The 17,359-nt window shown below is 38.5% G+C and overlaps 1 protein-coding gene across 1 annotated transcript in view; it reads left to right on the forward strand.

Moving 5' to 3' along the window:
* The window catches only part of LOC129776139 (mitochondrial carrier protein Rim2), a 34,209-nt gene extending 32,315 nt beyond the window's left edge, over positions 1 to 1,894 (forward strand). Inside the window, exon 6 of the mRNA XM_055781576.1 lies at positions 1,465 to 1,894. Coding sequence (XP_055637551.1) covers positions 1,465 to 1,588 — 124 coding nt within the window. The 3' untranslated portion in view covers positions 1,589 to 1,894. The remainder of the gene's footprint in view (positions 1 to 1,464) is intronic.
* The last annotated feature ends 15,465 nt before the right edge of the window (positions 1,895 to 17,359 follow it).

The following is a 17,359-nucleotide window of genomic DNA, read 5'->3' on the forward strand; positions in this document are numbered from 1 at the left end:
AAGTAAATGCGGCATTTGCGGAAGTAGCAGATGTCAATATTGTCGAATATAAAAACATGGCGTATGAGTAGTTCAGGCTTATTGCCGATGCTACGAAAACGGATCAAACACATGCCAAACTCGTACACATCCTGATTAACGGATGGCCAGATACGAAAGAGGAATTGGATGATGATTTACTGAGGTATCATGCTATCAAAATCGAGCTTTCAGTACAACAAGGAGTGATCTTCCAATCAGACCGCATATTGATGCCAAGGTGCCTTCGACTGCAGTTTATTGAAAAACTTCATACAGCACACTTGGGAATAGATTACACCATTCGGGCGGCAAGTGAATCGATGTATTGGCCAGGAATGGCGGAGCAAATTATGAACTTTGTACGGAATTGTAAATATGCATGATGTTCAGCGCTAGTCAAGCAGGAGCACTTGTGAGTACGCATCAGATATCTGATTTTCCCTTTCAACGTGTAAATATCGATCTCGGCGAAATGAAGAAAGACGGAAAAAAGTTTCACATGATGGTCTTGGCGAATAGTTTTTATGATTTCATTGAAGTAGATTTCCTGAACGATACCAAAACACCAACGATCATCCAAATGTGCAAGCGTCATTTTGCTAGACATGGAGTATCCGAAATTATCGTTGCAGACAATGATCCACATTATAATAATGAGGAATGGTGTGATTTCGGAAGGGTTTCGAACACGTCATGTCAGTACCGTACCATGCCCAAGGAAATGGTAAATCCGAGTCAGCCGTCAAATTAATGAAGCAATTATATCGAAAATGCTCAAAAAGTTGGGCTGATTTCTGGAAAGCCCTATTACAACAAAGAAATACTCCCAATGCAATTGAAACCAGTCCAAACCAAAACCTATTTTCAAGGGACACGCTAAACGAAATACCTCGGACCACAAATAAGTTACAACCTCCAAAGTCTGCAGCAGTGAAACAACGTATTACAGAAAAAGGACAAATGACCAAAGCAAGTTATGACGAGCATTCCAAGGAATTACCAAAATTGCGAGTGGGAGACAATCTATTCGTTAAGCGTCGACCAGATATTATATCGGACTGGGAGAAAGCTACTCTTGTTAAGCAACTTTCAGACAGATCGTGTGAAGTAAAAACACGAGGTGGTGGAATATTTCGTCGAAGTGCTACGCATGTGAAGTCCGGCCAAAATGTTGATGTTCGAGGAAATGGAGACAGAAGCGATCCAGATCAAAATACACATGGGTGTTCAACGAATCGTGTCTTTGAGAAATACAATTGCAATAAACAAGATAATGCTGAGCCATCTTCTACTTTGAAACTAAATACTTGCAATACTTTTATATACATATTTTGATTATACAATAAACCAGTCACTAACATCATCCAACATCGAGTTACTGTAGTTGATAACACCTCCGGTTGTATCCAATCCGATAATGAAATCCCTTTTTTCGAATTACAGCGGCCTTGGCACCCAAATGGTTCGTCAGATCCCAAACACGGCCATCATGATGGCCACCTACGAGGCAGTTGTTTATGTTCTATCGAATCAGATAAACGTGAACAATCTGGTGGTCGGCAACTGAGAGCAGGACAATGGCAGTCCGGTGAGAAACGGTGATGGTCACTACTACTTTCCGGCACTAGCAGCACTGCTGTTTCGCGACAGTGGCGGATCCAATGGTAGCAATGAAGGAGGAGGTGGAAGAGGAGCAGCAGCACTAGCAACGATGGATGAACTAGAATCCGTATTCGTTGTGCACTGTATTTGCGATTTCTTCGTAGATCCTTAGGGTCTAGCCGTGTAGAATGGAGAGAGAGAGAACTAACAACATGGAGAGCGAGGAGTCTAATTATTTTTTATCTTTGTTTATGAACACCAGATTAACATATTTATACAATCCTGAACATATTTTTCGAAACGAACAAAATTGAGCCGTTAATATGTAATGGAAGCACTGAAATCTGATTAATGAAAGAGAAAGAACATATGAGAAAGAAAGAGAGAGTGAAAGACGAATTGGGAACAGAACAGGAAGTACCTTTTCTTGAGCTTTATTAGTTTCCTATTGTACATGTAAACGTTGATTACAAATCATCATGAATGACTGTGTGCGAATGTGGCTTTATTTTTAACGTTTTGTTCAATTATATTTTTCGGTTGTACGAAAGAGAATTTTATATAATGTTACATTTTGTCGAACATTTAAGGATGGGCTGGTGAAGGAAGGCAATCATAAGTGCAACGGCAGCAAATTCAACAATGCTATTCTTATGGACGGCACATTAATAAGGAATTAATTTAGGTTGTAAGTTTCCCAGTTTCAATAGAACAATGATTTTTGTAATGATTTTTTTTGTATAGATGTGTATGAAGTTTGTAAAAGATTATATTAATTTTTTATTGAACATTCTTTTCCGTAAATATCTCATTGTTTGAATTCTGGTACAAATATAGATGTAGTTTTTAATCAAGTCAAAGAAAAGAACAAGGTCATAAGGCTTTCGATTTGCTCGATAGAGATCTTCGCACACTTTTTGATCTAGATACAACAATGAGAGAAATATTTTTGCCTGGTCCTAATTGGATGATTCTTGCAATGATTTTGTAGGGTTCAAATTGCTGGTAGTATTTGTTAAACAACCATCAATGAGTATATGAGTCATTGCATTGATGGAATGATATGAGTAAGCAAATTACTCCAAGTGATTTAATCGCACAAAAATAGTCGTTAGCATGTTTTGTTGTTGGTCGGACTGGGGGGATTCTTTCCCCCTTCAGTTTATAGCATTTATATCAGCTTAAAATTATTTAGACAAGCCGTACCAGCCGGAAATTTGGAAAATTGCGACGCAACCTTCAAGTCCTTCCGAAAATCTTATTACATCGACATTTTGGCGACTAGAAGACTTTTAGATACTGTGATTTATATATATATATATATTTATATATATATATATATATATATATATATATATATATATATATATATATATATATATATTTATATATATATATATATATATTTATATATATATATATATATATTTATATATATATATATATATATATATATATATATATATATATATATTTATATATATATATATATATATTTATATATATATATATATATATATATATATATATATATATATATTTATATATATATATATATATTTATATATATATATATATATATATATATATATATATATATATTTATATATATATATATATATATATATATATATATATATATATATTTATATATATATATATATATATATATTTATATATATATATATATATATATATATATATATATATATATATTTATATATATATATATATATATATATATATATATATATATATTGTATAGTACTATACCGTAAGAATCGAACAAAGCAAATTAAGGAATTATCATGTGCCACGCATCTCAGAAGAACAGAGCACTTCTCCCCGCTTCTAGAATCAATCATAGGCATGTTGGAAAGTTCAAACATTATAACTCCACTGCACCAGTTTTAAAAAATAAACAACATGAGTATTAGTAGTCGAAAATAGCTGTTTTTTAGAACACGGCGAGGATCGGAAATCAAAACAACGAAGAGATGTGCCAAGAAGTGTCAAAGCAACAACAAAATTCAAAAATAAACACATGGCCACATTATCATCAGAACTATCCAAATGTAGACAGGTATGATATATATCTGAAAACAGGTCACTTCTAATGAGCGCATTCATTTTGAATTGGAGCCAAAATGCATAGAACATGTGTCGATGACCTCGTTGGTGCTGTGGTTCTATTCGGTGTGCAGTGGGTTGAGAAATATTTGAAAACCTGATACACACACATGTGGTATATTAAATGTGCTAATGATATAGAGCTACTAGTCCATATTGCTGGTGTATGATGTTTGATGTTTCAATCGATCTAGCTGACAATCGTATTTTCTGTTCGCCCTTGTATGAAAAAAGAGAAGGTATCTATTTGAAAAAACCACCAAAACATCAAACACCGAACACCGAGCAATGAATGGCTATACAACTGGATATGACGAAAAAGCGGGGTTATTATACGGAAGGTTCAAAAAGAAACCCAAAAACAGTGGTGACATGGTGGTGAAGTGCGATTGTTTACTTACTTGTATTGTACTGTATAGTTTTAGGAAAGACTATTGTAAGCTGTAAGATATTGAACTGTACATAACTTTGATAAAACATACAAAATACACACAAACACACACACTGTATACTCGTGCTTTCAACAAATTGGATTAAGAAAAAGATTGATTTTTGTTTACATATTTATGAAATGATGCAATTTATTATAGATGCGGAAACACGCATTATATTGTTCACGAAATATATAACAATAAAAGTAATCCAGAAATAAAATTACACACAAAGCGGTATTTATTGTTGAGAAATTTATTAAATCAATCTTGGGGTAATAGGTTTGTAAAAGACACCAAAATGAGTTACTTAAAGTTTCCGGTTCAACGAACAGAGTCAAACACCCATAAGCATGAACTTTCAAATATCGCGATTCTCCCTTATTCTAACCAGTGCTTAATTCTTATAATCAAGCTTGATTGATTCAAGTGAGGGGAACTTTTCACATTTCATTAGGCTATAGTTTATTGCTCATAAAAAACCCGGTGTATTGCTAAACTGAAATGCTTAAAACTTCTGGTAGACAAATATGCTAGAAAACTTTGATTGCGTTTTTCTTAGTTGCTGATTTTGGAATATGGGACAACTATGCGTAGAACGGCAGTATACTCGTGCACGGTGTCATAGATTGCGTGTCTCTGTAATTTTGGTATTGTGTATTTTTAGGCGTTATTGGTATTATTGCTAAACAGAATTATTAATTCTCGGTCTGTGAGACCATATGCGTTAATTAAACGAAAAACAGGTCATACTAACAAATATTCAATGATAAATTATTCTATAAAATAAAAATAAATATCGGTTACTAAATAATTAATAAGTAATATTTAATTTTCTGTTAAGTCTCATCAAACAATAATCGTTGTTTTTTTTAAGGAAATTGTCATTTATGAACATATAAAACATTTATTTTCCTTAAAAATACACCCAACGTTATTATTATATTCCTGAATTACTTAGAGGTATAAGAACTATCTATCGGACATACAGGCCCCCTTTTTTGTAAATTGAATCAAACGGTCAATTCGATCGAGCTATTTCTCGAACATCATGTGTAGCGAATTGCATATTTTCAAACGTTGACGAAATGTTTCCCAGAACTAAATTTACGTTACGCGGGACAATCCCGCATTTCAACAAAATGTCCCGCGTAAGATTCCGTCCCGCGATATCAATATATTTCAATATCACAATTTGATTATGCTGATTTTCTTAAATGGATGAACTTCAAAAAAAAACTTTTATTTGGCAGACTGTTCAATGCATCCAAAGATTAATAATGCATCCCAAGATTAATACGTTGAGCTGGTTTCATGGCACCGACGTTGGGCTTTTTGTTTAGAGAGTGTCAACTGGAAGCGACAGCAACGAAATTGGAAAATGATTTTTATAAAAGTCCCCTATTGATCCGCAGGGACCAACGTGAGTCAGACGAAAAGTTCATCTTTAGTCCCCTAACTCGGTCAGGGCTTAACGTTTTAAATAAGCCGTAAGAACTAGTGTATACTCGACAGGAAGAGGCAGAGTTGTTTGATGAAGTATCGTAAATGAAGCGCTGGACGGTCTTACGGAAGTTGGCCGGAACCTGAACCATGGCCGATGAAAAGATGTATATCGGTGTGTTATTTTACCTTTTCGTGGCTTTGGTGGTTGTCTGTCTCTCTATTTTGGTCATTCTCCCAGAATTTTTTTTATCGGGCGCAGCTGGGGAGTGTTTCGAAGGTTGGTGGTCTTCGCGACAATGTTTATCTCCAGCCGATCCATCTTCCAGTGATCTTTTGGCATAATGGGCTGATCCCAGGTTCGGCATAAAGACCACATCACCTTGCCAACTCCGGCAAGCACCTCGTACTATATATCTCCCCGTTCACCATATGACTCAAAACAAGAGCGGCTTGGACATTCCCTTCGCGTCTGTCAGAGAAGGACCTTTTTCGAGAACTTTTTTTTTTTTTTTTTTTTTTTTTTTTTATAATTCGTTTATTTGTACAGGCTCAGTTACATAGGTTTAAAGAAGCCAAACTCTCAACTATACTTTTACTATTAACATGTTTTCTTAATTCTACGGTTAATGAAATAGGAAACCGATTACTCGCGGTTGACTCGAGTTTAGAAGGGTGACACATTTTCTTTAGGAAAAGGATGGGATGTAAGGAGATTGTAACCATGTTCACACTCACACTCACACTCACTTTCACATTCATACTCACACATCACACTGAATTCTTAAACTATCCTCACATCTAATATGTATTAACAATTTAACTTATTCTAATGTTAGGGAACCGATAGCTCGCGAAGGACGAAAAGGAGGAGAAAATGGGGGGGAAAGGATGTAAGAACAATCACACTCGAAGATCGATATCTTTAAGGAAAACATATATTTGGGACATGTAATCAAGGTCTAACCGAGCCAACACATCTCTCACCGGCACATTGGGCTGCCTTCCTCGAGCCCGAAGGGAGTTTTCTAAATTCGATCTGGCGACAAAATATAGCTCGCACGACCAAACAACGTGTTCGATGTCGTGGTAACCATGGCCACAAACGCAGAGATTGCTGTCGGCAAGCTTGAAACGAAAAAGCAGCGCATCTAAAGAACAGTGATTGGACATGAGTCGGGAGAAGGTCCGAATAAAGTCCCGACTCAAGTCCAGACTTTTGAACCATGGTTTGAGGCTAACCTTAGGGATAATCGAGTGAAGCCACCGACCCAATTCATCTTCGTTCCACTTGCGTTGCCAGTTAGCGATGGTATTTTTACGAACTAAAGAATAAAATTCATTGAAGGCGATTTGACGCTGATAAATATCGCCTTCAATTGCACCTACCTTTGCTAATGAGTCAGCCCTCTCATTACCCGAAATGGAGCAATGTGAAGGGACCCAGACAAAAGTAATGACATAACAGCGTCTGGATAAAGCACTCAAAATTTCTCGTATTCTCTCAAGGAAGTACGGCGAGTGCTTTTCCGGCCTCACTGAACGGATAGCTTCGACAGAGCTAAGACTATCCGTTACAATGTAATAGTGTTCAACAGGTCGTGAGGCGACGCTGTCCAGCGCCCAGTGTATTGCTGCCAATTCAGCAATATATACTGAGCAAGGATACTGAAGACTGTGTGAGGTGCTAAAAAATACGTTGAACACTCCAAATCCTATGGACTCATTCATAGAGGACCCATCAGTAAAGTACATATTATCACAATTGACACGCCCATACTTTGCTTTGAAGATCGTAGGAGCGATCCTCGATCGAAGATAATCTGGAATTTCATGGATTTTCTCCTTCATGAACAGATCAAAATGTACAGAGGAATTGATGTAGTCAGAAAAACAAACACGGTTGGGAATATACGAAGAAGGATCAACCTGCATGGTGATGAATTCATGATATGAGCTCATGAATCCAGAATGAAAATTTAGCTCGATAAGCTGCTCAAAATTTCCGATCACCAATGGGTTCATAACCTTACACCGGATGAGGAACCGAAGAGATAATAAATTGAAGCGATCTTTTAGTGGGAGTAGGCCTGCCAAAACCTCGAGACTCATGGTATGCGTTGAGGGCATACATCCCAACGCGATACGGAGACAAAGATACTGAATTCGCTCGAGTTTAATGAGGTGTGTTTTGGCAGCTGATTGAAAACAGAAACTGCCATACTCCATCACTGAGAGAATAGTTGTTCGATACAACATTATAAGATCTTCAGGATGCGCTCCCCACCAGGTGCCGGTAATTGTACGGAGAAAGTTTATTCTTTGTTGACATTTTTTACTCAGATACCTAATATGGGCCCCCCAAGTACATTTGGAGTCGAACCAGACCCCAAGATACTTGAATGACATAGCATGAGTGATCGGTTTACCCAAAAGTTGAAGCTTTGGTTTTGCTGGTCTATGCTTCCTAGAAAAAACCACCATCTCTGTTTTCTCCGTGGAGAATTCGATCCCTAGCCCAATGGCCCAGGTTGAAAAATTGTTCAAAGTAGCTTGTAAGGGTCCTTGCAGGTCGGATTCGTTTGATCCTACGACAGACACCACTCCATCATCTGCAAGTTGTCTTAGGTTGCAATTTTGTGTAAGGCAATTGTCGATGTCGCTTACATAGAAGTTGTACAAAAGGGGGCTTAAACATGAGCCCTGAGGGAGGCCCATGTAAGAGATCCGACTCACTGCCGAATCTCCATGAGAAAAATTCAAATGTTTCTCACAAAGCAAGTTATATAACATATTATTCAATAGAGGCGGCAGACCCCGAGAGTGTAATTTGTCTGACAGGACCTCTATTGAAACTGAATCAAACGCCCCCTTTATGTCCAAGAATACTGAAGCCATTTGTTTTTTTTCGGCGTAAGCCATTTGAATTTCTGAAGAAAGCAACGCAAGACAATCATTCGTCTCCTTGCCCCTGCGGAACCCATATTGTGTATCTGAGAGTAGGCCATTCGTTTCAACCCATCGATCAAGGCGAAACAAGATCATTTTCTCCAACAATTTCCGTATACAAGACAGCATTGCTATTGGGCGGTACGAATTGAAGTCGGACGCGGGTTTTCCGGGTTTTTGAATAGCTATAACTCGTACTTGTCTCCAATCATCTGGAACAATATTATGTTCCAGAAACCGATTGAATAAATTCAACAAGCGATGTTTCGCCACACCAGGGAGGTTTTTCAACAAGTTGAACTTAATTCTATCCGATCCTGGAGCCGAATTGTTACAAGAAAGGAGAGCAAGAGAGAATTCTACCATCGAAAACTCGGAATCAAGATCGCACCTATCTTGTGGTATGTCTCGAACAATTTTTTGCACAGGAGCGGAATCAGGACAAACCTTCCGTGCAAAATTAAAAATCCATCGATGTGAATATTCTTCGCTTTCATTCGTTGATGAGCGATTTCGCATGTTTCGAGCCACTTTCCATAATTTTTTCATTGACGTTTCTCGTGACAAACCTCCCACGAAATTTCGCCAATAAGCACGTTTTTTCCCTTTGATCAAATTTTTGAACTGATTCTCAAGGGCTAAATACATTTGAAAATTTTCAGGGGTTCCACGTTTCCGAAAAGCTTTAAATGCATTCGATTTTTCTACATAAAGCTTGGAACATTGGCTATCCCACCATGGATTGGGAGGCCTTCGGCGAATGGTGGAACCTGGGATGGGTTTCGTTTGAGCGCGAACCGCGCTGTCATATATCAAACGAGAAAGGAAGTTATACTCCTCCAATGGAGGTAAACCATCTCTGGAATTGATGGCTAGAGCAATCGCGTCCGCATATTTTTTCCAGTCAATGTGTCTTGTGAGGTCATATGCCATGTTTATAGATTCAGAAGAATTCGACCCAATGGTGATGGAAATTTTGATTGGCAAGTGATCACTACCGTTGGGATCCTGGATTACATTCCACTTGCAATCTAACGATAGTGAATTCGAGCAAAGCGAGAGGTCAAGAGCACTAGGGTTAGCAGGAGGTTTAGGTACACGTGTTGTTTCCCCAGTGTTCAAAATGGTCATATTGAAGCTGTTACAAAGGTCATATATCAACAATGAACGATTGTCGTCGTACTGTTCCCCCCAGGCAGTTCCGTGAGAGTTGAAGTCTCCCAAGATCAATCGTGGCTCAGGAAGGAGTGAGCACATGTCATCAAGTTGTTTGCGGCTAACCGCAGCTCTCGGAGGCCAATACAAGCTGACAATACAGAGGTCTTTGCCTCTGATGTTTGCATGACAAGCAACAGCTTCGATCCCTCCAATAGTTGGAAGGTCAATTCTAAAAAATGAGTGGCACTTATTGATCCCCAAAAGCACCCCTCCGTATCTATCATCACGGTCCAAGCGTATAATATTAAAATCGTGGAAAGAGATATCATCTCGCGAAGAAAGCCACGTTTCGGACAGAGCAAAAACATCACAATTGAAGTTATGAATTAAAAATTTGAATGTATCCAATTTAGGGATAAGACTACGACAATTCCACTGTAAAACAGTGATATCTCCGACCTCTCTATTTGAATTAGACATCAAGAGAGATAATCATTGCAAGGAGGGGCCATGTTTGCATCAATTGTTGCAAAATTGTCTTTAATACTGGAAGCATTGAGATGACAATGGTTCTGATGGAGTCGGAAACATTAAAACACTTGAAGATTTGATCCAAAAGGTCAGACAACTTTATAAATCCCGATTGGGAAGTTGAACTGGACGGAAAAATAGGGACAGTTGGGGTTTTTGATGTCCCCTCGAGTGCTGGGTTGTTCGAAGGTGAACTATTACCACGGAAGCCAGGAGGAACCTGATTTTGCTTGTCCGCTGCACTCGATTTTTTAGGCAAGCTAACAGAGGATATAACCGTGGGGACTTGTTCTTGAACTTTGGGAGTGGTCACATTTTTGCGCCGGGGATTCCCTTTGAAAATAAACGGTGTGCCCTCGCTAGCTGTGTCCGCTTCCATTTCATCAACTGGCAACGCGGAAAAGGTATTGTGTGTTGAGATTGGTTGTTGTTGTTGAGCCAGTAGAGAAGCGCCCTTTAAAATTTCCGCAAAAGTACGTTTCGAGCGTTCCTTTAAAGAGCGCTTCTGCTTCTCCCAGCGACTCTTGTAAGTTTCACAAGCTGAGAGCACGTGTGGGGATCCTCCGCAATATGGACACTTATGCTCAGTCGCACTGCAGGATTTCCCCACATGTTGCTCTCCGCAAGTGGCACAGCGCTCCTTGTTGGCACAATAATCTGCTGTGTGACCAACTGACTTGCATTTGTTGCAAGTCATGGGCTTTGGCACGAAGAGTCGCAGTGGTAGCCTCAATTTGTCTACCATAACGTAGTCAGGGAGGGCGGAACCAGCAAAAGTTACTCGAAACGAGTCGGACGGCGTGAATTTTGTTTTTCCCTCTTCCTGGGACACTTTTCCTAACTGTTGGCAGTCCAAAATTTTAACTATCGACCGAGGAAGCTTTTTAAATCTGCCATCTCCCTTTTTTATAAATTCGCTCGTCAGACCCGTTTCTGTAATCACCCCCGAAATTTCTACGTTATGGCAGGGCACATAGGCGCGATATTCTAGGATGAATCTATTGTCGACAACAATCTCGTTAGCTTGCTTCCGATCAGCCACGACAACACGCAGTTTGTTCGGTCTAACCTTTCTCATTTCGACCACGGAGGAATAATTTTTTGTCAGATCTTTCATAATCTGAATGACATTCAGCGATTTCCCGTTGGGTTTGGGCCGGAAGAAAACAACCCATGGACCAGTTCCAGGTGCATCCTCTGGATAAACCTTGACACGGGGAGAGGACAAAACAGAAGAAGAAGAAGACGAGGACGAGGTTTGGGCGGGAACGGGGACGGTAGAGGGGGGAGATGAGGTGGATGGTTGAGAGGGATCAGGAGCAACAGATGAGGAATGCGAGGTCGATGGTTGAGTTAAAACGGGGGGGTTCGGGGGATGAGTGGCGAGGTTTGTGGATTTCTTAGAGGGGGGCTTTTTAATCGACGACTCTTCTGTATCACACGGAACGCGCTTAAGCGATTTTCCGGCACCTTTTTGTGCAACGGAAAGGGAGTCATCGAAGGAGATCTCCATATTAAAAGACCCCCCACCTTCATCAATCATTTATGTGGCTGATAATTGCAATAGTTTGAATGATTCCTATAACCTAATAAAAAAAAAACAAAGAAAAACAAAAAATAATAAAACTACTTGCTAACGCACACCAGTGCGATGATTGCGGTAACGGCTGCTGCTCGATCGGATGATTGCAGACGCCGCTGCGATTGTGCACTTTTCAGTCCGGTGCTCGTTCTCACGTTCTCACTCACAGCGATTCACACGAGATGCACCAGTACAATTTAACTTAGCGATCGGCTGATCGCGTGTTGGGCGCTCGGCACAAATGAAATGGTGTATCACACCACTAAGCGCGTTCTTCCACACTGATATTGTGTGCGTGCGATTGACCACCGTGTCCGACTCCAATTTGCGATGGCGATGAATTGGCGAGAAATGAAAGCCAGCCACTTTGGCAGGCCTTGTTGCGGCTTCTCCACTCGCTGATTGCGAGGTTGAACACAATGTCCACAAGACCACGGTAAACGCGTGATAATAAAAACACCAGGGCGAGTAAGGTTAATAACAGCTTACAGCACTCGATCACGATTACGGGAACGCGAAAGTAAACGACTGATTGCTTGCGCTGTCCAGACTTGAAAAAAAAAATGTTTTCGAGAACTTGATGTGAATGATATAATCGACGTCATCGCTTACCTGGGGAACGTAAAGTACCCGGTCCCCTGCCATTTGTTGAATTCTAGTATCAAGTACGTTTCGTCTTTCATTATGAGTACGAAAAGAAGTTTTCCACTTCTTTCGCCGGAAAGAAGTTTTTCACCAGCACCTAAAGATATTCCTTTTGGGGATATTGCCTGCTGCTCAGATACGACCGGTCTCGTCTGACGCTTCCGCATAAAAATGTCCATTTTGGCCAGATTCTTCTCCACCGCTTGGCCGGTTGCTTCGATCTCCCGGCTTAAGGAACGGCGAAGAGATGATATTGTAAATACCAGATCGGCTATATCTGGCGGACACAAAGTGCCTTAGGATGTCCAACTCCTTCGCTGTGGGGTGGAGCTTGCAGTATGGAAAAATCATCAAGTTGCTTGACAGTGCTGCTACTGCGAATCAACATCCTTGAATCATTTTTGTTGTAGACTTAATAAACGTAAGATTCAAAGAAAATTTGTTCCTATAAATTATCTTTCATCGCCATCCGAAATTAGTCCATTTTTTTGAATACATACGTTAACATTAAAATCGATGAAAAATGAATTGAAATTTTCGAGCACTCCATTCGGTGATTTGAAGAAAATTGTAGAATTTGAATCGTGCTTGCCAGGCGTAAATGCTCTGATTGAGTGAGTTATTTTCGGGTGTAAACAAAATCTAAACCACCGAAAAATCACAACTGAGTGCCGATACTCAGAAAGAAAAAATCCTGATCAGTTTAGACTCGTTAAACTATGGTTTATGTTTACATAACGTATACACATAACGTTTAGTTTTTTGTGTCCCGCGTTAGACCTCTGACCATCTGGTCACTTTAGTTTAGAGGTGACACTCTACTATACCACCTGGCGGGCGCTTAGGAATATTTTCGCGGGCGACCATTTGGCCATCCCTGTTTTATATAAATAAAAATGTAAGGCCAAATGTGTTGCTAAGCGCAAAACCCGAAGAAGGAATCGTCCGATTTGAGCCATATTTATTTTGATGTATTCGTCTCTGCCTGTAGATAAATGTTGAGAGAAAAATCGAAAATTTTTCGGAAAATTCTGAAGGAAGGGCGGAAAAATTGGAAAATTGATTTCTCATATGTTTTAAAATTACATCATGATAAGCGTTGTTAGTTTGTGCTAACGAAATTGATTTCTGTTTGAAGGTGTAAATGGATTTTCAGGCGGAATAACCCATTCCTATCTTTATAAATAAAAAAGGAAGGTCAAATGTGTTGCTAATCGCAAAATTCGAAAAAGGAAAGGTCTCTTTTGAGCTGTCTTCATTTTGTTGTATTTGTTGTGTTCTGCCCATAGAACAATGTTATGATGAGAAAAAGTTTAGTATTTTGTTCTGAAGAATTCATATAAAAACTATAATTTTGGGCGGGACGAAGTTCGCCGGGTCAGCTAGTGAATAAAATATAACGGTGCTTGAGGAAAAGATTGATGGAAAACTCTATGTATTGCGGCACTGTGTAGATGTAAAGAGCATTGTTGTGTATGTTCAAACAGAAAGATAAAAGGCGAAGGCGCCAAACTGATTATTTTTGTGATACATGCGAGAGATATCACACGAAAAAGCATCATAGATAATACTTTTAAAACATTTTTTAGATCGTTTTATCAGAAGTTTACAAAAAATGAAGGAATCTTGTTCGTATTTAATGATCTCACAAAGTTATACATCCCTGCTTTTTCAAGTAAAAATAATTTCAATATCTACGTAATATCCACGTAAAAATACGCATTCACTGTGCTGTAATTCAACCTTTTTGGGTCCGAGTTCCAAGTTCTTGAAACGGAAACAGCCCAGCAGAAAATTTTATCACAGTATAGCAAATATCTTGCGATGAATCTTCTGAGATTTTCAGAGTATTTATGAGCATTTCAGTAAACAAACCTTGTTTTTAATTATGTATGAGTTATGTGAATGAGCTGTTTTGTTATGATGTAGCTCGTATTAATGAGAAATAATTATTTTTTTCTATTATGTCTATTATTATTTTGACGTAGGACTACGCCTTTCATTTCTATACCGGGGTGTAAAATCAAAGTTTCGAAAACGAAAGCGTTACGCCGGAGACCGAGATTTTGAGCGTTAATAGCTCCTAAACAACTGAACGAAATGGTATAATAAACACTTCATTCGAAAGATAAAATGTCTACGCGTTCTATACTTGTTACTTTTTGATCCAAAAACTTTTTTCAAAAGTCTTAAAATTGCTTTCAAAACATGCTATTGAAATCACCAATCGGTATATAAGCGAGCGCCGCTCGGGAATCCACTCAGTTCTAATTGAACAGCGATTGGAGCATGTTGTCACTGTTGTGGTGAAGCTCTTCGTTTATCATGAAAGTGCGGATGAACGGTGTCACCAAGAGCCTGTTTGTGCACCTTAGGCCAGAGGGGAATCCATCAGGAGGAGAGTGATGCCACAAACGGTTCCCCGGGAAGATCTCGAAGCAGCCGCTACACACACACATTCAGCATCGAGAAAGATCCGGAAAATAATCTGCCAGTTCCTCTGGGAATTTTAAAATACATTCATGTGAAAGAGTTTATTTGAATGTTTTCTATCCATGTAACACTGTGACCAAATACATTTGGTTTTGTGATTTTTCAATCAATCGCAATTAACAGGATAGCTTCTGAAGATTATTCTTCCCCATCAGTAGGATATTTTCGTATTCAATATTGGATGCATAAAACCTTGTACCTTCAACGTAACGCTCTCGTTTTCGAAGTCCCCCAAATATTCATTTATTCATTCATTCAGAATGGATTCAGATTCAACTTCAAACAAAGGATCACTGAATCAACGATAGTCCTACGTCACCATTGCGGTTATACCATAGATATAACCCACTTTCTGTTTTTTTCTATTATGTTTAGTATGTTTAATTTCGTATTTATTTAGCTTTTTTGCTAACATTTTGAATCTTGTCTTGTCTTGTTTAAGAAACAAAAAATAAACAAACAGCAATTTACCCGCCTGATGGCATTTTTAGAACGAAATTCTGACGTATCCAGAGGACGTAAATTTGTTTATTTGGATTCGGTGAATGCGCTATGGGATGTAATTAAAGATTAAAAATGTAGTTCCTGTAGGCCAATTGAAACATGGCGAAGGTCTACTTCCGATTGTTCTGAATGGACAGATTTTTTTTGTTTCTATTCTTAGGATTAGACTAAGAGAGAGTTGCAACACAATAAAATGGCAATGGAATACGATCATTATGATTGATTATGTATAATATTGATTTGTTGATATTTTAAATATAAAATAATAACTGTAAAGTTTTTCCAACATTGCAGAGCTAGTTTTTTTTGTAATTCAAACATTCACAATTGGCGGGCCAGACCAGAATCAGGACGATAGTTATAATTTTTTACGTTATAGATATTTTCAACGGTATTGTTTTGAAGAAATACTTTGAATGATAAAATATTAAAAAAGTGATAATAAGTTTCAAACAAGGAAAAAATTTGTCTATCATTGCGAATCATTCACAAGATACTGTTTTTAAATTCTACTCTAGTTTTTTTTCCATAATTTTGATATCCGTCTAAAGAAAATCTGAAACACTTTCCGCTTTTATCAAATTAATTGAAACCCATCAGATGTTTTCTATGAGGATTATGCTTCTGACCGACGCTGCTGACCAGTTTGTTAAGTATTGTGACGTAGTTATGCGACTGGCACACCTGGTAATATATACCTTAGTCCTTTCGTAATGTTATGACAGTAGTGTTCGGACGTATGTCTGTTCGCTATTCGGGTTGATCGAGTGTTCGGCTCGCGTTCGGGTTTTGTCACGGTGGTACTCTTCTCTTCTTCTCAAGACATCGTACAGTGTAGAAGTGGATGTACAGTTTCCTCCATAGAATATTCAACACAGTTTCTGTTTAAATAATTAAATCAAACCACATGTCCCGTATATCAAATTACACGAGAATGGGAAGGATAAGAGGATTAAACTTCAGAATCCCATATGGGAGTAGCTCAGATTATACTAATCGTGAGGTGGATAAATTCGGGTTTTTTCTGAGATATAGAAGATAATATTATTCATCAAAATTGTAGAAACGGATCATAAAAAATGATTCTAAATATTTCCCACTATTCAAACGAGTAAGACAGAGCTAAGTACAAGAGTATGCGAGATTTCGATTATTAAACATAATACTCATGTTTTATCTCTAGTTCAACAACTAAATTATTCCCGAGCAACCAAGTGTTCCTCCTCATTTTTGAGCCAGCATTTGATTCTGCAAACTAATCTTCAAGGTATAATCGCAAACTTGTCATTCTAAAATATGCGATTAATTAAATGTAATATTATTTCATATTGCTGTATTCATTTTACCTACATAACGTTCAAACGTCCGAAATTATGCAACCGACACAACGTTCAAACACCCATAATGCAACCAACATGTCTCTTATAAACGGGAATGAACACTTTCACTTCACGTAGTTCATTTTTACACTCAACTGTCCGTGACAATGATGATAGATACTGTGAGGTGCGTGAACAACACAACGTCCTATCCCTCGCAGTTGACGGTATAACAGTGATGTTGATATTATATACTGGCAACACTAGTTAGCCATACATTGGGCATCATTTCCTCTCACAACAGACAACTGTCGAGCCGGTAAGTCATACTCAATATTTATTCCCTGTGTCGGGTGATTTCACTGTAGGTTTATACCGACTACATTGAGGAACCTGTACAGTAAATATATGAATGCTTCACATTGGCGATCCTGCCGGATATTTAAATATGCAGTGAAATCACCCGACATAGAGAAAAGAAATTCTAAAAATATGGCGTGTTGGGACAACCGTCTGTGAAAATAAATGGCGCGTCGGGACAACCGCCAGAG

The sequence above is a fragment of the Toxorhynchites rutilus genome, chromosome 3 (genome assembly GCF_029784135.1).
Source record: "Toxorhynchites rutilus septentrionalis strain SRP chromosome 3, ASM2978413v1, whole genome shotgun sequence".
Taxonomy (NCBI): Eukaryota; Metazoa; Arthropoda; class Insecta; order Diptera; family Culicidae; genus Toxorhynchites; species Toxorhynchites rutilus.